The sequence below is a fragment of the Pseudonaja textilis genome, chromosome 12 (genome assembly GCF_049901715.1).
Source record: "Pseudonaja textilis isolate UNSWEBS1 chromosome 12, rPseTex1.2, whole genome shotgun sequence".
Lineage (NCBI taxonomy): Eukaryota > Metazoa > Chordata > Lepidosauria > Squamata > Elapidae > Pseudonaja > Pseudonaja textilis.
The window spans coordinates 20,167,217-20,190,587 of NC_142001.1; the positions used below are offsets into that span (position 1 = coordinate 20,167,217).

General features: G+C 46.0%; 2 protein-coding genes, 1 long non-coding RNA gene and 2 other non-coding genes across 6 annotated transcripts; 4 read left to right on the plus strand and 1 right to left on the minus strand.

Annotated features, from left to right (window-relative positions):
- Window positions 1–829: 829 nt before the first annotated feature.
- LOC113446772 (centromere-associated protein E-like) lies at window positions 830–8,898 on the minus strand. The gene is made up of 9 exons (XM_087941275.1): window positions 8,374–8,898; window positions 8,095–8,264; window positions 7,774–7,798; window positions 6,982–7,194; window positions 5,687–5,899; window positions 4,041–4,244; window positions 3,049–3,252; window positions 1,760–1,972; window positions 830–1,028 (listed from the first exon to the last, which is right to left on the minus strand). Exons 1-9 carry the CDS (start codon window positions 8,581–8,583, stop codon window positions 933–935), a joined length of 1,548 nt encoding a protein of 515 aa, XP_087797401.1. The 5' UTR covers window positions 8,584–8,898; the 3' UTR covers window positions 830–932.
- Window positions 8,899–11,478: 2,580 nt separating this feature from the next.
- PABIR2 (PABIR family member 2) lies at window positions 11,479–20,141 on the plus strand. Of its 2 annotated transcripts, none has more exons than XM_026716571.2 (10): window positions 11,479–11,913; window positions 13,373–13,451; window positions 14,393–14,449; window positions 14,944–14,987; window positions 15,066–15,120; window positions 15,315–15,416; window positions 15,643–15,731; window positions 16,442–16,506; window positions 17,453–17,549; window positions 19,263–20,141. In XM_026716571.2, the coding sequence occupies exons 1-10, from the start codon at window positions 11,807–11,809 to the stop codon at window positions 19,414–19,416; spliced, it is 849 nt and encodes a 282-aa protein (XP_026572356.1). In that variant the 5' UTR covers window positions 11,479–11,806; the 3' UTR covers window positions 19,417–20,141. The 2 variants fall into 2 exon arrangements, with proteins under 2 accessions (XP_026572356.1, XP_026572354.1); XM_026716569.2 differs by having other exon boundaries at window positions 11,480–11,913; window positions 16,445–16,506.
- On the plus strand, window positions 14,168–14,301 carry LOC113446864 (small nucleolar RNA U109). The gene has a single exon (XR_003375536.1). It is a non-coding gene; the product is annotated as a small nucleolar RNA U109 (small nucleolar RNA).
- Window positions 16,678–16,811, plus strand: LOC113446863 (small nucleolar RNA U109). Its single transcript, XR_003375535.1, has one exon. It is a non-coding gene; the product is annotated as a small nucleolar RNA U109 (small nucleolar RNA).
- A 449-nt stretch (window positions 20,142–20,590) lies between the features above and the next one.
- Window positions 20,591–20,926, plus strand: LOC148124804 (uncharacterized). Its single transcript, XR_015745005.1, has 2 exons — window positions 20,591–20,707; window positions 20,745–20,926. It is a non-coding gene; the product is annotated as an uncharacterized LOC148124804 (long non-coding RNA).
- The last annotated feature ends 2,445 nt before the right edge of the window (window positions 20,927–23,371 follow it).

Here is a 23,371-nt window from a genome sequence, read left to right on the forward strand (position 1 = left end):
GGACAGGCTTACATTGAAGATCAGACAAGATACAGAATATTATCAAACATAAAAACTTATTCTACCTGTGGTTGGGGGGAAAAGGGGTGGAGAATAAGAATGTAATCTGTACTGCTAAACAAATAAAACAACACAGACAATATGATGTTTATTAAGCACTAACAAAATGTAAACAATAGAAAATTAATAAAACTTTTTTTTTTTAAAGCAAGCTGAGAATCCTTTAGTTCTTGGATGGGAGAGTACCCCATTTGATTCCTTCTTTGCAAGTTGCCTGAAGGAGTCCTCTGCCAGAATAATAGGGTCAAAAGGGACCTTGGAGGTCTTCTAGTCCAACCCCCCTTCTCAGACAGAAGACCCTATACCAGTTCAGACAAAGGGTATCCAATCTCTTCTTAAGAACTTCCAGTGTTGGGAGCATTCACAACTTCTAAAGACTATTTGTTCCACTGGTTAATTGTTCTCACTGTTAGGAAATTTCTCCTTAGTTCCAAGTTGCTTCTTTCCTTGATTACTTCTTGTCTAGTGTTTTGGAGAATAGCTTGACCCCTTCCTCCTCCTCTCTGGGGCAGCCCCTCAAATATTGGAAGGTGCTCTCCTGTCTCCCCTGGTCCTTCTCTTCCCTAGACCAGCCAGGCCCAGTTCCTGCAACCGTTCATCGTATGTTTGAGCCTTCAGTCCCCTCATCCTCCTGGTTGCTCTTCTCTGCACTCACTACATTGGACAGCTTGTTTTTGCTCGCCCCATCAAATCTACTCTAGAGGGATGCGCCAGAAGAACAGCCAGCCCAATTAAATGCCAAAAAAAAAAATGCCTTTATTCTAACTTATATATACAATACATAACAATTATTCTTAGAAAAATACATAATGACCGAAGTCGGCTCCTTGTGGAATAGAATCGCCTTCATTATCTGCCACGTCTTCTTTTTTTCATGCGTCCTGTTTTGACAGGTTGGTTTTTGCAAGATGTGACATGAGGCCTTTGAGTTCTTCCTTCTCAATCTTGGCTGTTTCGTCCAGGTGGTCCTAGTTGAAGGAGAAAGAGAAGCTTCTTTAATGCGATTTACCCAAAGCGGGGTAACCCCTTAGTAGTCATGGAAGACTCCACGCATAAGGTTTAAGGCTAAGCTTAGGGCTTTTTAAGATTTGGGGTCAGGAGAGCCCGAAATGGGAAATTCTGCCTCAAAAATGGAAGATTTCATCACTGTAAGGTTGAATAAATGGAGTTCTACCTGAATTCCAAAATTAGAAACCAGCTCCATGCCAGAGCGGGGCTCTGTTCACCCAGCAGGCTCAGCTATAACCCTCAATAGTGAACATGACACCTTGTATATCTCTTTAACCAAGTTATAGCAATTAACAACAAACCAGTAAGGGGGCTCTTTTAATTCTCCCACAATATTATATGTCCACAATCTGGTAAAAGGGCAGAGCGTTACACACATTTTCTTCAACCCAAGTTTGTGGTTGAAGATGTCACGTGTAAATAGTCTTAAGACCCGAGGCCCACATTTTAAATTTTGGAAACCTCCATGTAAGGGACAAGGGGAAGAGTCAAATGTGTCATCGGTCTAGAATCACTTCACACCCAACAAGAAATTAAATCCAGCCCACCTTGAATTCCGTTGACTCTTATCTCCCACCAATTTGCCGGGACCGTTAGTAGTTCAGATTCTTGTAGAGAGCTTTAAGCTGCCAGTGAGAAGACCTAAATTATATCCCCCTCCCCTCACGGACATAAGGAAGGGGACAAATACCGTCATTTGCTTTTCCATTAAGCTTAGGTTTCCTCCAAGTTTCTTGGCTCCCTCCGAGTCCTGGGGGCCCCTCGTGTCCATCTGTTCTGTGAGCACCTTCAAGTCCATCCACCATCGTTTCGATCGCTCCTCACAGGATTTCATGGCCGCCTCTGCTGCCTTGAAGTAGGAGAGGTGTTTGGCTGCCACCTCCCGCCTGGCACTAGCAAGATACTGGAACAGATGGGATTCGTCACTCCGCTTGGAGGGTTATCCATAATATAGGTTATCCAGAAACCCTAAACCCGTTCTGGGGTAGTGAGGAGAGAGGAGAAAGGGCGGCGGGGAACTTGCCCCACATGCCTTGTCTGGCCACCGGGCTGCTTCTTTCCACTTCTTTCTTCTTCTGCTTTTGGTTTCATGCAAGGAAAGCAGCAAAAGTCTTTCTTTCTCTCCCCCAAACTCTGCCAGAAATGAGTCTTTGGGACCCTGCAAGGCCGCCTGCTCCAAGACGCTGCACTGGTGCAACAAGTCTCACAAGACTCATTTCTGGCGGAGTTTGGGGGAGAGAAAGAAGGACTTCTGCGGCAGCTTCTGCTGTTTTCCTTGCATGGAGCCAAAAGTCCCTCCCTCTCTCTCTCCCCCCAAGAACGGAGCTGGAAAAGGTATCCTGCAATCCCAAATAAAGAATGATCAATTGGTAGGAAAATGGGGTGGGGGATTTTCCTGCAGACTTTTGGGGGGATTTTCCCAGGGTCTCTGGTCCGTGGGATTTAAAATTATGAGTTTGGTGGTCCCTGAGGTCCAAAAGATTGGCGATCACTGACCTAGTCCGTCATGGAACGGATTGACCCCATTACAGGTATTCCTCCACTTATGGCACCCATGGAATTTCTCTTAAGGGAGACATTGAATTTTGCAACACAGAGGTTATAATTTTTTAGTTATTCCAAGTTCCAGGTTAAATGAATCTGGCTTCCCCACTCCCTTTGCTTGTCAGAAGGTTACACAAGGGATACTGTCACCGTCATAAGTATGAGCCAATTTTGCCAAGCGCCTGAATTTTGATCGCTAGGATTATGGGGATGTTGCAAAATTTGTAACTCTGAAACACGGCCATACATCCCCTTTTTCAGTGCTGTTGTAACTTGAAATGGTCATGAACTAAATAAGCTGTCATAAGTCCAGGATTACCTGTGTACCAGGACCCAAACCAAGCACCTTAGGGGTGCCGTGGGATGAATGAACCACACCTGTGTATTATTATTATTATTATTTTTCTGAAAATGATACCGGCAAAAAGCGGTTACCTTCAATTTTGGCTTCAGGACTTCTAGAACATTATGGAGTCTTTTAATGTCATTTCTAAGTCCCTTCTCAAAGTCTTGGATGGAGAATAAAGCGGAGCATTTTTCCATGTATTTCTTCCCTTCTTTGTTATTCTCCAGTTGCTGAGCCTTGGATTCGATTCCCAGGAGTTCTCCTTCCAGACTGCATAGATCTTGGGAAATATTCTGCATGGGAATACAACTTTTCATATTATTTCAGGTTGTGTTTTGCAATATGACTACAAACACCAGTTTGGCGATCATTTGCCAACCCTTCTGTCTTGGGGTTGCTGGTGCTCATCGTTCACACACCTTTCCAGGAAGCTACACCCCAACTTGGGGTGTGAAATGACAGGTAGAAAGTTCAGGAAAAGAACAAGATCAATATTGAAGTGGGTGATGAAAACAAGAGTTGGAAGGGACCTTTGGAGGTCTTCTGAAGCAGTAGATCCTACACCAGGGCTCTCCAAACTTGGCAACTTTTAAGACTTGTGGAATTTAACTCCCAGAATTCTCTAGCCAGCTATGCTTAAAGTTGCCAAGTTTGGAAATCTCTGCACTAAACCATCTCAGACAAAGGGTGATCTAGTCTCTTCTTCAAACCTCCCCCACCCCGTGATGGAATACCCACAACCGCAGGAGGCTGCCTCATTGAGGCACCTCTCATACTGCTAACCTACTGGCTTGTTGTACACACTACAACTGTGTAGGTTCACACAACACAATCGGCCAAACTCCAAACCTAGCCACATCTCACCCAAACCTGGATTTTGTATTTCGGATTCTACAAGCAATTTAAAAAAAAATAACTTTCAGATTATGAAGAACCTCACTGATTGATCAGTCACGGATCCTCCAATTCCTTTCCAGCATAGGGACCTCCAACCTTCTTCTCCCTTTCCCATTCAGGAGGAAAACGAAGAGAGGAAAGAGCTATCTATCCACCCTCCCTCTCTCCTCGTTTTTGGCACTACCTCCAGGAAAATATCCAACTTCTGCCTCAGGACAGGGATGTCTAGCTGCTTGAATTCGTTCCCGTAGTGTTCCGATTTCTTCAGGCTCTGAATCTCAATCAGTAGCTTGAGTTGCTTCAGGTTTTCGCCCAACAGATTTGTGGTGAACTTGGAGATGCTGATATAGTAGTCTTTATACTCCCGGTACCATTCGGAGAAGTAGTACTTGTGGGAGGAAGTAAAACAAAAAGAAAAAAGAAGGAAAAAAAAACAATGGCTACCAATCTCCCTTCTGTCGGGGACCTGTATGGAGCACGAGTCAAAAATTGGGCTGTGAAAGTATTTACAGACCCTTCACATCCTGGATATAAACTGTTTCTACTCCTACCCTCAGAGCCCTGCACACCAGAACTACTAGACACAAGGGGAGTTTTTTCCCTACATGCCATCACTCTGCCAAACAAATAATTCCCTCAACACTGTCCAGCTATTTACTAAGTCTGCATTACTATTAATCCTCCCATCCTTCCTTTCACCCATCTCCTCCCACTTGTGACTGTATGACTATAACCTTCCTTGTCGCTTGTATCCCAACAATTTTTATTGACTGATTCCTAGTATGATTTGATTGCTTACTGTACCCTATGACTATATTCTATATACTATATACCCTATGACCATATAACCCTATGACTATTATTAAGTATTTGTACCTGATGATTCTTGACTTTTGACAAAATATATCCTTTCTTTTATGTATACTGACAGCATTTGCACCGAGACAAATTCCTTCTGTGTCCAATCACACTTGGCCAATAAAGAATTCTATTCTATTCTATTCTATTCTATTCTATTCTATTCTATTCTATTCTATTCTATTCTATTCTAATTCTAATCCTTTCTTCATTTCATATTCTATTCTATTCTTATTATACCCCATGACTATCATTGTGTTGTATCTGATGATTCTCGACTCTTGACGAATGTCTCTTTTCTTTTATGTACCCTGAGAGCATTTGCACCAAGACAAATTCCTTGTGTATCCAATCACACTTGGCCAATAAAGAATTCTATTCTATTCTATTCTAAACATACACACCCCAGTGAACCCCTTGCAACCGTTCCCACATCACACAAAGCCAGCCTTGAAGGACCAAGGTGATGCTTCGTATTTTCAAGACAGGAGCGATTGACCTAAGAGGCATTTCACAGGTTCGGCAGCTGGGAGTTTGGTAGGATACCAAGCAGTGGTGGGATTCAAATTTATTTTTACTACCAGTTCTGTGGGCGTGGCTTGGTGGGCGTGGCAGGGGAAGGTTACTGCAAAATCCCCCTTCAGTCCCCACCCCACTAACCTGCTTTCCTGCTCTGTTCTCCTGTGCAGGGCAACCAAAGGAGACCCAGCCAATCAGCTGGGACTCGATGGGAGGCAGAGAAGAGACGGAGTTTGCAGGGCCAGTCAGAGGCGGGATTTGCCAATTCTCTGAACTACTCAACATTTCCACTACCGGTTCTCCAGAACTGGTCAGAACCGGCTGAATCCCACCTCTGATATGTGGCAAAAGAGTCCCTGTGCTACCATCACCAGTGGACAGAATGAAGGCATGGAAGGTCAGCAGAAAGGTCCTCTTTTCCTCCACAACGCCCAGAGCTTCGGTGGACAATACCTCAATATCAATCAGCACGGAGTACAGCTCCTCAGTCGCCTGCTCAAAGCACGCTTGAAGTTTGAGAACGGTGGTCGTCTGAGCGAGAGGGAGGCCAGCGAGTCCTTTAGCGCCCACGATTTTCATGGTCTCCAGATCCCTCTTCAAGTTCAGAGCCAGGAGGGAAATATTGTCCCTTTTCTTCTCCATTATGGGCAGTTTACTTAACACCATCTGAAACAAGGGGTTGGGGGTGAGGGAGAGGATAAAGTCCCGCTGGGAGTTGTCTCTCCAAGTGGCCGGCTAAATCCAAAAGCTTTTCAAACCTTTTCAATCGTTCAACTAAGGAGCCATCCCTAGTTGATTACCCAGAGTCAAAACTTTTGATTTCAGAGGATTTACTGCTAGCTGCTGCTCTTTTTTTTTCCTGTTCTTTGGCATTTCATTAGTTCCCCGGAGTGGCCCAAGATTAGAGAAGCAAGCTGAAAGAGGAGCTAAATAAATATTTTAAAGGTTCGACGCTGGCAGAGTTTCAGAAATGCCATTTCAAGAAGGGGGAAGAAATATGCCGTTCAATAGGATGTGGGAATTTTGCTTTAATATTCTATTATCTAGAAATCTCCTGACCCACGCCCTTTTCCAACAAATCAAACACCATCCAAAGGGGACGGAAACCTTTTAATGCTTCTGCAAAATATAATGAGCTTTGATAAGCACAAGCCTTGCCAAACTGGGCAAGGCTTGCCAAAAGATAACAGACAAGAAATAATTTGCAATATAAGAATCTTGAAATACAAACTCGGGATACTGGAATGTCCACAAAGTTGGAGTTTCAAAACGTCTTTGCCTTCTGCAAAGAACGTTCGTTTCACGCCTGGCTTTTATCTGCTTGAGGGAGGGGCCATTACCTTGCAGCCTTACTCCCAAGACACCCGTGCTGTTGCAGCTGCTCTTTCCTGCAAGCAGCCCTCCGTGCACGTGCACTTGGCACAGGCTCCTCAGGAACCTCCTCATCGCTGCTGCCAGCCCGCACAATCTCTGAAGGCAGCACTCCACTCCCTGATGGTCCTGGCCCCTCACCTGAGTCCTCGCTCTCCTCAGCCATCTGCACCTGCTGCCAGCTAAACATAACAAGAACAGGGGTCTACAGTTGGCAACTTTCAAGACCTGTGGATTTCAATTCCTGGGAATTGGAAGGCCACAAATTTCAATTCTGGGAATTTGAAGGCCACAAGTTTGGAGAGCCCTGATCTAGAACTGGAGAAAAAGATAACGTTTCTCCAAAATTCTTCTGCGTGCCCATAATTTCCTCCTACCTTCTCCGTAAAGGTAATCAACAATTGCCGAAGATGGTCATTCTCCGTCCTCAGGCTGAAGATAGTTTGCCAGAAGTCCATCACCCTTCTTCTGTGGTAGGAGTTTTCCATCAATACTTCTTGAAGATTTGCCTTTAGCCTCTTGTTTTCAATTACCAGCCACCCTTCCTTCTCAGTTATTTGGTGGGCTGCTTCTTCTGTCATTGTCTTCACCTACCAAGACAAGATTCCAGAAGGCAACGAACAGGTGTAGCATCTACTTCCTACTTAGGGTGAGCATGATTAGTGAAAGCAGTGAAAATGTTAGACAGCAGGGCAAAAAGGGACAATGAAAACATAGCAAAAATGAACTAAAAGAAGGGGTCAATCTAGTCTTCAAACCACCTGAAGGCCAGACAAGAAACAATGGATGGAAACTAATGGAGAGAAGCAACCCAGAACTAAGGAGACATTTACTAACAACAGATTGGGCAACCCTTTGTCTCAAACGGGATAGGGTCTCCTGCTTGAGGAAGGGGTTTGACTAGAAGACCTGCATCATCTCCAACTCTCTTATTTTGTTATCCCATTTTGCTATGTTGTCATACATACTTATCGATCACCGTCTACATGTCTCACTTAGCATACACCACCACCAAAGCTAGAAAACTCTTTGAGATGTTTGGTGCTCGAAGAGTAAGGTCAACATGGCTAGGTTTGCATTTGAGACTAAACCACAACTGACCATGATTCATAAACTAAGCCGAGTTGGAAGGGTTTGACATTAAACCAGAACCAAGCATATCCATTTACGTTTGAGGGAAACACAAGAAAATAGCTAAAGAGTCAACAAGTGGAACGGCTGAAGGCATCTCGTCCTGAAGTTGGTCAACTCAAAGTAGTTGAGAGACATCCAAGTCAACGTGGTGTTTTCCAAGCACTGCAGCATAAGACCTCCAGTGAAGACATTTTATAAGAGGCCTTCTCAACCTTGGCTACTTGGAGATGGGTGGACTCCAACTCCCAGGATTCCCCTCCTGGAGAATTCTGGGAGTTGAAGTCAACCCATCTTCAAGTGGTCCTGTATACTACTGTAAACCCATTGTTTCTACTCTGAAGAGGAAACCTGCCTACGATGTTCTTACCTTTTCATCCATGGTAGCCATTGGTGAAGCCATCATTTCCTGGCCTTTTGGAGGTTGTGATCCCTTATCCAAGAGCACCTCCTTGGCTTTCTGTAAAATTTCACAGCAACCTTTTGATGACTCGGCAGTAGCTCTCACATGATCCTGCAGTTCCAGGTTCTTCAACCACCCAAACAGAGAAACATGAAGGCATCAGTCATTCCTACCTTTCTTCCCATCCAATGTTAAGATGGGGGTTATTAAAAAATATACGTATTTCGTTACTCACCGCGGCAACAGTTTTCTCAATGGTCTTGTAAAGACCATGCACGGTACTATTCAGAGTCTCTCTCTCAGTCTGAAGGTCTTCAACCAAGATTTTCAGGGACTCTTTTTCCTTGGAAACAGCCTTCAGATCTTTTTGGCTGGTTTGGAGTTTCTGGAACAAGTCCTTTTTCTCATGCTCAAAAGCCTCCATCATCATCTTCAGTTCCTCCATGTTGTCTCAGTCCTTCCAGGGTTCGTCTGTCAAGAAATCGAGGGAGGTCCAGGAACTTCTCCAATTGTTCAACTAGAGCTTTTATTTTAGGAAGAAAGAGGTCAAATCCATTGGGTATATTTGTGGGATAAATATTACAGCATTGTTTCTCTAGATAGCTAAAAGTGTCTCTTGATGATAAGGAAATCCCAAGAACACTGTCTCTATCATGAACGTAGGAGACACTCTTTGGCCAATCATATTTTTTCACCCGTCTTCCCCTCACAAGGGATATAGTCTTTCTCCAGCCCAACAAGGACATCTCCCAGTACATTTTGTATACAGGGATTACAATAACCAGATTATTTAAACATCTGGTTCTAGGCCAAACAGAGTTGCTTCATAGATGTCTATGGAGATTCTCAATCATCCAGGTCACGGTTGCCCCAGAGGTGTTTTTTCCAAAAGGCACCTGGGCTTTCTTGTTTTTTTTCCTTGAAAATGTTTCACTTCTCATCCAAGAAACTTCATTTCTGAACGGAAGAAGTTTCTCAGATGAGAAGCAAAACAGTTTTAAGGAGGCAAAAACCAAGAAAGTCCAGTTGCTTTTGTAGGGAACAGCTGCCTTACAGCATTCTAGGAACTGCCATGGAATACAGCCTTATATACCCAAAATAAATGGTAAATCAGTGATGCAAATTTAGCACCTTTTTAAAAAGGAAGAGGTCCCACAAAGGTCCAGTTGAAACTTGAGCAGATTAACAGTAACCGTTTATTTGGGAAGGAATGAGTTTGTACATACCAATCCCTAAATCATGGCCAATGAACATAATTGCTAACTTCTCACAACATATTATGCCCAAACAAGTGAAATGTATTGAGTTTCACAGGATGGCCCAGTTCATATGAGATTTAAGATATAGTATGTCTTGCTTAGATGAGTAATTACAGTTTGTTTAGACATAGTATGTTGCAGAAAGTACACCATTAATTCCCTTTACTCTTCCAGGTTAATCTACCTACCTTTAATGATGCTATGCTGTCTTTCTCTTGGCTTAAATAGAGAAGATATTCCCATATTACCCCAGGGCTCCAGAACAATTTAATTTTAACTCAGTATGTAGTCTTAAGTCTTACCAAAAAATGGTTTACAAGTGAAAGTTGCAGACTCACTTAATTATAATTTAATTTTAACTCTGTATGTGGTCTTAAGCAAGGTCTTAACAAAACATGGCTTACAGGTGAAAGTTGCACAGACCCACTTAATTATAATTTAACTTTAACTCTATGTAGTCTTAAGCAAACTCTTAACAAAATATGGTTTACAGGTTAAAGTTGCACAGACCCACTTACATATATATTGCTTCAAATGCATCTTGGCACCATATGTAGGCAACTAACACCTTCAAGAAGAAATAAAAAGCAGTGAAGTAGGTCAGTCGCCCATTCCACCACTAACCAAAATATAGTTTTTTGGAAAGGTTTTGCAGAAAAACTCTCCCAAAAACTATATTTTGGTTAGTGGTGGAAAGGGCGACTGACCTCCTACTTCACTCCTTTTTATTAACTTTGTGAAAAAGGAAGATTCTGAGATCCCTTTTTTTACTTACCAGCTTAAAAAAAAACCTGTTCCACTCTTACAGGATAAATCCACCCAAAATGTCTCTTCCTTTCCAATCTCTGGCTGGCCAAGGACTCAATTTATACCACTACCTAACCTTTTTGTGGGAGGTCCCTAGGAGGACACAGGTGGAGAGAATGATGGGATGGTTGACAAGTCAAGCCAAGAGTGAATTTTCCTTCCTGAATCTTAAGAAATGGCTTTGGAAGAAGGTGGGACAGATCCTTTTTGGAAAAAGACAAGTGTTTTCTACCCACCAGTGGCCTAAGCATTATGTTCAACTATAGCAGAGAGTTTGTGATATTTGACAGTAACATTTTACAATTGCATGGGGGAACTTATAAGTCATTCAGCCACAGACAATTGTAATATATAAATAGGTTTTTATCTTATCTTTCTTTGGGGTTTCTTCTCTCCTGCTTTGCTTTTCCTATTTATTAGGATTTGCTAATTCTATTTTTTCCCTTCTCTTTATCATCAAACAAAACAAACTTGGAAGACTTTAATTACAGGTGTGCTTTTCCCCACCCATTTTATTCGTGTCAGTTGTAAATAAAGTTTGAAAAAGGGGGGACAAACCATAGTTTAACCATGGTTAAAGCCCCCCTCCCAGGCATTGTGTGTTCATCTGTTTTGTGAGGGTTGAGATATGGTTGAGATGTAGCCCAGAAGGCGAAGTTCCTGCTCCCGAGCTGCTGTTACAGGTGCGAATTGAGGCCCTGAGGTCATGACTTGGGAGCTAGGTGCGAATCCTGCCGTTTGCGCTTTTCAGGTAGGCTACCCTGTCGTCCTTCTTCTATTTAAGCCGCACAGCTTTCGAGGCCAAGAAGGCGAAAAAAGACAAGCGCGCCATTTCAGCTCGCAGCATTGTTTTTAAAAAGAAAAAGAAAAAGAAAAAAAGATCCGCGCTAAAGACCGAAACGCTGCAGGTCAGGATTCGAACCCGTCACCTAGAACGGGTCAAGAAGAAGGAATGGGGAAAGAATTATAGACCAAGGGACGTCCCCGGACCGCTCTGGCTTAAAGCGACCTTCCGATTGGCTGGTCGGAGAGGAGCCGAGGCTACCAAGTTAACCCGCCGCGCAGCGAATCAGCGCCTCCCCTGGCGGTGCGGCCGAGCGTGATTCGTCGTTCTTCTTCCTTTTGACACCCGGCCGAGCATCCCGCCCACGCCGGCCCGAGCGGCCGTTGCGCGTGCGCAGCACCGCCGAGCGGCCTAACTCTCCTTCGCCTCCCCGCGACCGCTACCGCCACCGCCTTGGCAACCGCCGCCACCGCGCAGGCGCGGGCGGGCGGGTGCGCGCGCACCGCCTCTCCTTTCTCCCCCACCCTCCTCCCCTCAGAGAGCCGCCGGGCGGGCCAGGCCGGGCCGCGGCCACGAAGAGGCAGGGCGCCGCCGCTGCCGCCCCGCGATTTCCCCGGCATGGGGCGCCGCGGGCGCCGGGGCTGCCGAATCCCGCTGCACCGCCCGCGCCCACGGAGCCTGTAGCCGGGGGAGGCGGCCTGAGGCCTCCGTCGAGCCCCGCCGCCGCCGCCGCCGCCGCCGCGCCCCGACGCCCCGCCGGGCATGAACTGGGCAAGCGGCCTTCCTCTTCTTCCTCCTCGCTGAGCGCCGCCCTCGCCATGGCCCAGGCCGAGAAGATGGAGCTGGACCTGGAGCTGCCCCCGGCCGGGAACGACGGCGGCGGCCTGAGGCGCTCCAACAGCGCGCCGCTCATCCACGGCCTCAGGTGACTGCCGGACCCATCCGCCACCGCCGGCCGGGCGCGGGGAGGGCGGAGCCGGGCCCGCCGCGCAGGATGGGGCTCTGCGGTGCAGGCGGAGGAGAGGGGACCGAGCCCGGCCGCCCTCCCCCCCACTTCGCAGAGGGTCCGACTACAAAACCCATGCTGCCCAGCCGTGCCGGGTTGAGGCGGGATGGGCCCTTTTTTTTGGTTTCCTTCCTTCCAGAGGGCGCCAGGTTGGAGAAAGCTGGTCCGGAGGCGCCCTCCCCTTATAAATGGGGCCATAGAATAACGAGAGAGTTGGAAGGGGCCATGGAGGTCATCTAGTCCACCCCCACCCCGGTTCGAGCAGGAGAGTCAATTCCAAATATTAGCCTCTACCTAGGATCGAACTCGCAGCCTCCTGATAGGGAGACCTTTGAAAAAGATGGATTTATTTGAGTTTTTGGGGGTCCCTTGAAGGGTCTTGGGGACCCCAAGAACACACAGGAAGGGCCTCTCTGGCACTGGGGAGACCCCCAGGGTTTTCGGGGGGAGGGAGGTTGATTTTCCCCCCCCCAGTCAGGATAACCTGCCTTGCCTGCAGGAGTGCCAAGAAAAGGATGAAACCCATAATAAATCTGCCGTTCCTTTTTTATTAGTTTGGGTCAGCAGTTCCTAAAACCTTTTTTTTTTCCTTTTGCCATCATTGCCCGTCCTTTTCGCGCACCTGAAAATTCAACGAAACTTGCAGTGAAAACGATGGCATGAAATGTTAGGAAAAAAGTGGATTTTAGGTTGACAACGCAAGGAAAAAAAGTTGGTGTTTTTTTTTTTCCACACCTTTGCCAAAGAAAGTACAACTGGAAAACCTCAAAGAGTAATAAAAGATTTTTTAAAAACCCAATAATAATGATGATAATGTATAATTAAAGTAAAAGACAAAAAACCAATGATTATAATGTATAATTAAAGCAACAAGGTTTATAATGTGGCACATTGAGGTGGCCTAGGTTGGTCTCTCGATCAGTATTTCTCAATCTCGACAACTTTTGAGAGGAGTGGATTTCAACTCCAGGCAGAATTAGAACTACCTAGATAATCCCGATCTTCAAATTTGCAATGGAAGTTACCAAGATTAATCTTTTACACACACACACACACACACACACACACACACACACACACACACACCAGTGCAGAACCACAGGACCAACCAGTTCTTTGGCTATCTGCTCAAGGGTTAGGGGAATGCAATATAACCTACACATTTTCGGCCCTGGCAATTTACATGGCACCCTGCGGAACAGTTCTAGCCAAAAGGACAGGTGTCTTCCTTTATAGCCCTTAAGGTGTGCAGTAGTGAAAGGCTACAGACTGGAAGAGGAGGGAAGGTAGATTGATGGTGAAAAGCAAAAGGGGGTGGGTGGGGGGAAACCATTGCAGAGTTGTAACAATTCTGCTTTCTTTCTTTCTTTCTTTCCAGTGATAATTCACAGGTTTTTCAGCCTCATGTTTTACGAACCCGCAGGAACAGCACAACAGTTATGAACCGGCATAGCATGGTGAGTGTTTGGGAGGCACAGAAGGATGTTGGACCTGATATATATCGGGAAGGGGGATTTGGATTGAAGGACCACCCCCCCTATGCCAAAGCAAGAGAAAATCATGCTGAAGGCCGAGCTTTAGTGACCGGTATGGTTTGATCCCTTAAGAAGAAGCAGCTAGGCAATGCAAGGATCAGCTTTGCAGGTGGAAGCCCCCTGGAAGGCTAAGGATGGAGAAATTGGGTAGCCGAAGGGGTGAGAAGGCAACCAGGGCAGCCGGCTGCTTTTGCCATGAGAATAACAACCTCTCAAGCCTTCCTGCAGACTGAGAAATTGACCTGTGGATGTATTTGTGAACGTGCACATACACACACTGGAAAAACGCAGGATGGGCAAACACACGATCCTTTTGTGTCACGTGGCCAAGAGAGAAGACGACCTAGAACGAGGTTCTTAGCTCCATCCCGAGCAGGTGTCCTTCCTAAAAGCTGAGAAGTGTCCAAAGTGGGCAGTTTCTTTCAGATTTGGGGTTGGGTTCAACAGCATCAGAAATGCCCCTCTGGGTTTTAAAACACCTAGCTAACTCTGCAGCTGTTTTTTCGCCCAAACAAGTTGTGTTGCCTGATTTGGCAAAAAGCCGTCTTGAGTTAATGTCCTTTCTCAGCAGGTGAAATGCACAGAGCCATGTTTTGTCGTGCATTGGGTCACTTTGTAATGTAGGTGTTGGCGTGGTTCTGCATGACGGAAACGGTTAACTCTTCTTCCTCCCAAGGAGAATGAGTATTCCTTCAGTGCCATAAAACGAGGACTTTTCAGAGCCACCTGCCTTGAAGCACAGGCTGCGTGGTAGCAGGTTTCTCCAACACGAAAATAATACTCCTGAAAGGAAGTTGGTTTTGTTTTGATATATTTTTTTTTGTTTGCTGGCTTTTCAAATGAGTGTCTGTATTTTTTTCCAGCTGATATCATCATCTCCAATCCGTATCCCTAGTAGTCGACTCCATCAGATCAGAAGGGTAAGTGAATAAAACCGTGAAAAGAACAGACCACCTAGATTCTTTCTTTAGCTGTTTCCAAACATAGCTGGCACAGTTACATATTACAGTTACACACTTACAACCTAAATTAACATCATGCATTTACTCAGCGTGTTCTCCCCGTTAGAGCTTTTTTTTGTGAAAGCACACGCACACACAATCCCTCTAGGCTGCAGGGATCTACTGCCTTAGCAACTTTACAACTTGAGGACTTCAGCTTGTGAAATGGAAGCCCGCGAGTTGTAAAGCTGCCCAGGTTGGAGGCGCAGATGAAGCTTCCAGGTACACTTCACACTGTGAGTGCAAGCAGCCAGAGCTGTGCTTTATCGATGGAATATTCTCACGTGCAAGCCACGCTGCTTCTGTTGCTCCTTTCTGCCCTTAACTACACTGATATCAAAGTGCCAGTCAGTTTAGGCATGAAGGGGCGACCCCCCCCCCCGCCCGAGTCATTAATTCTTCCTCTTCCTCAGGAGGAAGGAGTGGACCTGATGAACCGAGAAACAGCCCATGAAAGGTAGGTGTGATTCAAACGCTGCCTAGAAGCCGCCTCTCTCGTCCTGCTGTGGCACTGATGACCCTTTTTGTGTTCTAGGGAAGTGCAAACAGCAATGCAGATAAGCCAGTCATGGGAAGAAAGCTTGAGCCTGGTAATCTCTTTCTACAGATGTTTAATATTTTAATTCCACTCCTTCCCTTAACCAGGGAACGTAAGGCGCAAGAACAGAGGTAGCTTAAGGGGAGTGGCCGGTTTGCCACTTGGTTTTTTCCTTAGAACGGCTCAGCTTTTCTGGCTCCACCACGGGCCACGTGAACCATAAATCGGGATGCTTTGTGTTCCCAGAGCGACAACGACTTGGACAAATCTGAAAAATCCTCCTCTCCAAAGAGAATAGACTTCATTCCTGTTTCTCCAGCTCCTTCGCCCACCAGAGGTATAGGGAAGGTAGGTCGGAAAGATTTGGAGAAGGGGCCGGAGGGGGTCTGAATTGCCCTTGGTGTGAATCGGAAAAGAATGAGAATGACGCGAGGGCTTAGCCAAAGGAGGCCACTGGTAGCACCCTCGCCCTTTTTATTGGCTTCCCCTCCCTTCGTGTCCACGGATCAACCTGTTGAATTTCTCATTTCTGTCTTTTCAAACCCCGCGCACATTTTCCGCTTTTCCTTCCTAGCAATGCTTCTCGCCGTCTCTGCAAATGTTTGTGAGCAGTAACGGATTGCCTCCGAGCCCTATTCCTAGTCCCACGAGGAGATTTTCAAAGTGAGTGGAAGAGTTTGAAGTATCGAGGCCTCCTCAATAATGAGAGTTTCGCTGCTGTAACAGAACCTGAAAGAAGTTAGCCAATGGCGCTAACCTTAAAAACGTTCCAAGTATTGAGAACGTCTTGCCTCAAAAAGGATTCTGGCTGGATGCTTCCCTCTGTGGAGGGTTGGGTAGATAACCTCAGTTTATTTCGGTAGTTTCTAGTCCTCCATTCCACGGGCTGGCTTCCATGGGTAAGGTAAGAGTCCAGGAAGGTAGAAATCTGGAAAATCTAGATTTGCTTTTTTAAGAATTAAGCTCCCATCAGGTATTTATCTTGTGAAACTTAAGAAACACCTCAGTCAGGTATAAATCTATACATCTCCTTCAGCCCCGTATAAAACTAGCTTAAAGTACTTGCTTGTGAAACTTAAGAAACGCTACTTGTATCTTAACCTTAAGCTTTTTATTGGCCCTCTACGTGTCCTGCCAGAAATCTTGTCCATTCTGTCCAGGTTGGTTGCTTTCAAATGTATTACAACTCCCAGGAGCCTCTGGTTACGTTAGCTTGTAAGGCTGGCAGGAACTGAGGTGTTCTGTTTCTGAAGCTCGCACATAATGATAGTCCTAAAACAGACACGGATTTTAAAATAATTCAGGAATCTGTTCCCTTATAACCTTCAGAGTGTCAACATCCTAGAAAGATAATACTCTGACTTTGATTTTAGCAGGAGGAGTCAGAGTCCAATCAACTGTATCAGGCCCAGCGTACTTGGTCCCATTAAAAGGAAAGGTATGTAATGCTTCCAAAATATTGTCCAGTACATCAGGTATTAGGGACGGAGAGCCTGTTTTATCGGTCACTTCCTCCTGGTGGAATGATCTCAATTTACAAAGGCATCTGTGTAAATTCTTGGACACAGGCTGTTGTACTTGACCACTGCAAATGACCTTCCTTGTATTTCTGCGTGATGGAAGTGTATCATTCTTCTTTGTTCTAAGGAGAATGTGTATTCCCTCAGTGCTATAAAATAAGGAGATCTCAGGGCCACCAGCCTTGGAGTAGGGGCTGAATGGTAGTATATTTCTCCTACATTAAAAACGCAGAGTCTCGAATTTTGCTCCTGCTTTACCCGGTCTGGCTGATCCCAGTAGGGCTACGAAAGCAACCTTCCACAAATCTGGCTCAGCAACAAGCAAGAAGCTGAAAAAATGTTGGATTTTGGTCTTGGATGACACAAACAAGAATTCCCAGAGAGGGGGGGGTATGGACAATCTCCCTCCCTCTCTCTCTCTCTCATTTCTAAGCAGAAGGTAGAATCTTGTTTATCCTCTTCTGCTTAAGAAGGAGGGAAAAACCCTGCAAAAGATGAACTGGGAACTGGGAACGTTGTTGGAGCTTGCGGAAGAATTCCTTTGGAAGAAAAAGAAGAGTTACGTCCCCTCCTTTTGAAAAACAGACATGTACTCTGGGTAGTTTGCCAAGGCTTATTTTTCAGAGGGAGGCTAGAAAGGACACTTCCTACCTGCTAAATGTCAAGAATAAGGCACCCTTTGTGTGTTCATAGGACAAATCTCCCGGTTTGCTTTGTTCTTACAAAGCTTTGATTTTCTGTGCCACGCTGATACTTATCTCTTTCTCCCGTGGCAAAGCGTGTCAGTCTGAGGTAGATGATGGAACCACCTCTGTTAAAAAGCTTCCTTTTCAAATGTAATAAGAACAGCTTGAATTCCCACAGGTGAAATGGACACCGAAAGCCAGCCAAAGAGACTTTTCCAAGGAACCACCAATATGCTTTCTCCTGATGTCACCCACCTGACTGACCTCAGCTCATGGTAAATTATTTCTACAGAAGAGTTGCTCGGAATACGCTGCTGCCTTACAAATGGGCTGCCAAGGTGGTTGTGGCCTCACGGTTTTCATCTAGCATGCGTAATTTTTATGACCCGTCCTGAGAAATTTCTGGATCAACCAAGAGGAATCACCCTGAGATTTAAGGATGGGGCTACAAAGACGTTTGACTCCAGGACAGAAGTTCTGGAATTCAGTCCATTCTTGGGCTGAACTGTCACACTGTCTTGTCTGATCCCCTAAAAAGCTACCACTGGTCAGCTACCATTTGGCCAAAGGGTTGGTTCATTGGAGCCCCGTCTTTTTTGGTGTCCGTTATGGTACATTAGATTCCCACGTGGCTCTTTGAGCAAGTAGGAACGAGAATATCAATCCGTCAGCTGGAGAAATTCAGTTGAAGAAGCTGCACTTAAATTTCTGTGCCTTGTGATTTGGGTGAATCACAAAACCGGTCTTAATTCTGGATGGTCAGTCCCACAGGGCTGGGATTCCAGCATCTTCTCCCACGTGCAAACAGTTTGTAGGGAAACCGTTGAGCTGACATGCTGGAGCTCCTGAACGGATTAAATGCTTCAGAAGCCGTTCAGTCACACTTGTTTGAGCAAAGGAAAAGGCAAGTTGTGGGTGGATCAGTGAAGACAGGGTTTGTGTGTGTCACATTCCAGAAAGAAGTCTCGATTGAAAAGAGAGACATCCGATTTATTTTTGCCCCATCTCCTGACTCGGAGTAAAAGAAGAGGCAAATGGAACATCCTTTGCAGGTGTCAAACATGAAAATCACTTGAGTGATGCTAATTAACTTAACGATATAATAATAATATGAGCCATGGCTCAGTGGTCAGAGTGCGGTACTGCAGGCCACTTCTGCTGACTACCGGCTGCCTACAATTTGGCAGTTCAGATCCCACCAGGCTCAAGGTTGACTCAGCCTTCTATCTTTCCAAGGTCGGTAAACTGAGGACCCAGATTGTTGGGGCAGCAAGAGGCCGACTCTGTAAACCGCTTAGAGAGGGCTGTGAAAGCACTGTGTGATGACCCGGGGCATGACACAAAAATAGCAAAGTCACCAAAGCAGAATAAATTCCCTTTAATGCCTCCAACTTGGCCCCAATGTCCAATTATCCTCAGCTGGATAACAAACTCTTCAAAAAAAAACAGTCCACGAAGGGCAGAAATGCAGTCCGAACCCAAAGTAAAGATAATGAGAAATTAAAAAACCAACACAAACCACACTGAAGTAATTAACACAGCAGGCCAGGATGATCAATTGCAGACTTTTGATAACACAGCACCCATAGTTGGGAGGACGCCAAAACCCAGATAAGCCTGACCAAGATAATGCATGCTTTGCTTCCAGCAAGGAGCCGTGTGCAAAAGCCCCACTCATATCCTGTTCTCCCAGCTGCAACTAATGAAAGGGATTAGGGCCCTTTTCTCCCCCGTAAGCCATGTTGCTCCCTTCTCCGTTCCTCCCTTCATACCCTAGGATGAAGAGGGGGTGGGTAAGCGCTATTGCTATTTAGTGTAAAGTTCCTCCCTCCCTTTAACTCTCCAGTAGGAAACTGCAGGCACCCCCAGCGATCGTTCTCTTTCGGGATATTGTTTAAGGGCCAATTCTGCAAGAGGGCAGCTGCCCCACCCTCTCACGCAAAGTCTTCCCGAATAAAACCGGCGTGCTTTTCCCTATTTCTTCCCAGTCTGTCTTCGGATATCCTGGACGGGAGCACCAGCAGCGTCAGCTCTTCCTCGGACTCCTTGGCCAAAGGCGGCAGCACCACCACCGAATCACCCCTCGCATGCTCCAACTCCTGCTCTTCCTTCCTCTTGATGGACGACCTTTCGCCCAAGTGACTTTCCCCCTGGGGGGTCGACGTCTTGCCCGCTCCCTGTCCTCTCACGCTCTTGCCTCCGCGCTGAGAAAAATCCACGGGAAACAAATCCTCCAGGACCTGAGGATGTTTTAAAAAGTCCCGAGTGGAAAATTCGAAGGCAACTTTTAACGTTCGGCAACATTCTCCGCGTGGCTTGGATGATCTTTTGTCTTTTCAACCGACACGCCAGGCGCTTAAACGACCGGTCCTTGGGGCTGTCTGGTTTGGCCGCTTTTCCTTTTTTTAAAAAAACCCCAACCCCTTATTTTACCCGATTACCTGTTGAGATCATTTACTATCTTTGCTTTCAAAGAAACCGCAACGACGCTTTTTAGAAGTTTTCCAGACAAGCCCCTAATTTATATTAGTGTGAAAATGGTAGGCGGGGAAGCCCTTTCGCTGTTGCTATCCTGGTTGTGGGTTCTGGAGGTGAAGGGCGGGAGGGAGGGAGGGAATTGTTAGAAAAACGTCCTCGTTCAACGTGCTTTTCGTTTTTATTTTGTTTTTTTGGGGGGGAAGAATAACCTAGATTGCTCTTGAAATCCATTTAGGGGGAAGAAATGCTTCTGCTGGACAACGGCACATCGTGGGCCTCCTCCCCTCTCCCCCTAAACCCCCCCCCTCCATTCACAATACCCCTAAAGAATTATTTTATAGTTGGAACTTCTTTATTCCTCAGTCGCATCATCTACTTTTTTTCTTTTCCAGAGAAGAGGCAGAGGTTGCAAAATTGCCCTTGGCGGTTCAAAGCAGCGGCTTGCTTGGGAGCCAGAACCCCCCCTTTTGGGGGCAAGGCTGGCTCCGTAGCAGACGGAGGAGGATTTAACTCTCCTGCTGTTTCTGGGGTTGTGCAGAGAGGGCTTCCAAGGCTGCAGGGATGAGCAGTTGCAAAAATATTTTTGGTGGGAGTGGTGGTGGTGGTAGAAAGGGGCAATTGTTTCGGCTGTCAAGTAGAATACGTCAAATAGTCGGTGTCTCCCGCGGCACTGAGCAACGTTTGTGCCTTAGGAGACCTAGTAAAAGAATGGAAGAATGTAAGCCAAGGACCTGGGTGGAGGGAAAGGGCTTGGATGGGGGGGGGCTCGTACCAGGTGCTGCTGCCCTCTTGCTGCTCTTAGGTGGCTCCTGCGGGGCTGGAGGGGGAGAAGATCCTCCCAGCTCTTCAAGGTCAGGCTGGCCTGGAAGGCAGCAGCCACAAGGCTGGCTTAACGGCCCCAAAGGCTCCCCCATTGGTTGGGCTCGAAGCTCTGTAAGCCAGAAGTTGTAAGCCTGTAGTAGCTTAGCTCAGTTTGGGCTACAAACTGTAAGCCTGTAGTAGCTTAGCTCAGTTTGGGCTACAGCAAACGGTTTGCTTACTTCTTGAGATCCAGCCAGGCTTAACCAACAGAAGAGAGATCCACTTGTAATCTACTGTGTTATGCTATTTATTATTTATAACTGTAAAAAAAAAAAGTCTGGTGTTGAATTATAGTATTTTTTTATGATCGAAACCCTTTTTTATGTTTTGTGATTGCTGGCTAGTCTGTATTGAATAGGCAACTTTGTCTGCCAAAAAAACCCCCCTCCATCAATGTATGCTTCCCCTTTTGAACGTTTGTGAGTATTTTTTTTTTCCCCAAAAATCCCAAGTTTGGAAGGAGGGGTGTTTTCTTCCCCCCCCCTTTCCCCCACTTTGGGGTAAGATAATAGCACTGAATTTGACACGGGATTGTGCTGACCTGCAGGGCCCAGGAATCTCTGCCAATGTTTGCCTGTCTTCAGGAGGGGAGGGGAAACGCCCGTAGAGAAGACTTCGTCCCAAAAAGAGGGTCGTTTCATTTTCCGTACTTTTAGCCTTTCGGTTTGGAAAGTGTTTGTTTGGAATTGTAATAAGTACTACATTCGGGCCAGTTGTGCCTCTGTTGTTGTGATCTCACTATGGAGAGTTAGTTTCCCCCTTTCCAATAAATATTGTAAGATATTCAGTGGTACCTGTTCTGACCCAGGCTTCGTCTAATGTAATTAAACACAAACTTGCTTTAAAAGCAAAACCTACTTTATTGCAACGCTGGGAATTGCTTGCATTCCCAGCCAGAACTAATCTTAAACAGTTCCCCAAGATAAGCACACGCCTTTCAGTGCTGTGGAATGCTGCCAAAAACAGAAGTATCCAATTAATGATAACAGAAACCAACCGAAGTACCAGAAAAAACCCGACCAGAGTTCACAGGGCTTCAATGAGGAATCAGAATCTAATGAACTTCTTTGCTTCCTGCAAAGAGCACGTCACCAAGGGCTGACTTTTATCCCTTATGGGAGGGGCAATCACCTCCTAGCCATACTCCTGAGTTGCCCCTTTTGTCTCAGCTGCTCTCGCCTTGTAGCAGCTCTGTGCACACGCGCACTGAGAACAGGCTACCCTTACTCCTCTGCCTCGTTGCTGCCAGGCTCCAAAGGCAGCACCCCACTCCTAGGTGGTCCTGGCCCCATCCATGCATCGAATGCAGAACCCTCGTCCGAGTCCTCCCCAGATTCCCGGACCGGTCCACGTTCTTCCCTGCTGTCCGATTCCGCTACTGTCTGCACCAGTTTGCCAGAGAACCACTACAGTACCTTCTCAAGCAGCACGAATGCTTCCGTGAACCTTGGGCAGGGGATTTTTTTGTTAATCTTTTGTCGTTTTTGGTATGATATGTACAGAATAACCCTTGAGTATCAAGGATATGCCCATGGAAACATTTATGACAGTAGTTATGAATAATTATTCAGCCACACATAGAGTTAAAGTTTACTTTAAGAAATAGCACAGTCCAATAAACGGTCCAGGTCACATACGTTTAACGGTCCAAAGAATATCCAATTACAAAGTCTTCTTACCGGTTGCCTTTGTCATTTACAGTAAACAAAGATATCCAAGTATAAGCACAGCAGAGATCCTTAGATAGCAACAGAATGTCAGAGAGCGCAAGCCATGATCTCTAGCTCCCTCTTAGGGCAATTCGCAATACACTCAACCAATCGGAACATAGTACAAATCAATACAGTGACTTTGTCTTAAAGCTACAAACATGCATTGTTGGTTTATATATTGCCAACCCAACTACCTGGTGGGCAGATTCCTAACAGTTTTCCTCTTCCCGTCCTTTTGATTCCTCTTGCTCCTGTCATTAAAAAATAAGTTCAACACAAAACTCATTGTGAGGTTTCGCTATATCTTCCCATTCAAACGCCATTGTCCGCTGGCAGAAAATCCGGACTATTTCTAGTTGGGTTTTTAATTCCTTTTTGGGCTCTAACTGGACATCTACAATGGCCGAGCCTAAAAATTTACATTGCAACATGAGAAATTTGTTAAGTGAGCTTTGCCTCATTTTACGACTCTTTTCCCCCCCCACACACACACATTTTTGTTCAGTGAATCACTGCAATGAGCCACACCCGCTTGTCAAAAGATCGCAACAAGGGATGACGTGATCCCCGGGATGCTACGACCGTCGTAATAATGTGAGTCAATCGTCAAGCATCCTAAGGTAAATTGCATGATTGTAGGGATGCTGGAACCGTCATTTTTTTGCTACGGGTTCTGTGGGCATGGCTTGGCAGGGGAAGGATCCTGCAAAATCCCCCCTTCCTTCCCCACACCACTGACCTGCTTTCCAGCTCCGTTCTCCTGTGCAGGGCAACCAAAGAGGACTTAGCTGATCAGCTGGGACTCGATGGGAGGCAGAGAAGAGATGGGTTGGCGGGGCCAGTCAGAGATGGTATTTGCTGGTTCTCTGAACTGCTCACAATTTCTGCTACCGGTTCTCCAGAACCTGTCAGAACTGGCTGAATACCACTGGCCCAGAATTACAGTTGCAAGGCCAGGCATCATTTGACTGGACCTGATTTTTCAACATTTCTTGGCAGCCATCATTAAGCAAATCCACACTACCCAGCGGCAATTTTTGCCAGAA

What these genes read in the sequence shown, in the direction of transcription:
- LOC113446772 (XM_087941275.1), bottom strand. Translation starts at nt 8,583, where the DNA reads ATGGAGGAACTGAAGATGATGATGGAGGCTTTTGAGCATGAGAAAAAG. An exon ending in TGATTACCTTTACGGAGAAG is followed by an intron (nt 5,900 to 6,981) that starts GTAGGAGGAAAT and finishes CCCTTGTTTCAG; the next exon opens with ATGGTGTTAAGTAAACTGCC. An exon ending in CCGTGCTGATTGATATTGAG is followed by an intron (nt 4,245 to 5,686) that starts GTATTGTCCACC and finishes TCCTCCCACAAG; the next exon opens with TACTACTTCTCCGAATGGTA.
- PABIR2 (XM_026716571.2), top strand. Translation starts at nt 11,807, where the DNA reads ATGGCCCAGGCCGAGAAGATGGAGCTGGACCTGGAGCTGCCCCCGGCC. An exon ending in CCGCTCATCCACGGCCTCAG is followed by an intron (nt 11,914 to 13,372) that starts GTGACTGCCGGA and finishes CTTTCTTTCCAG; the next exon opens with TGATAATTCACAGGTTTTTC. An exon ending in GACTCCATCAGATCAGAAGG is followed by an intron (nt 14,450 to 14,943) that starts GTAAGTGAATAA and finishes CCTCTTCCTCAG; the next exon opens with GAGGAAGGAGTGGACCTGAT.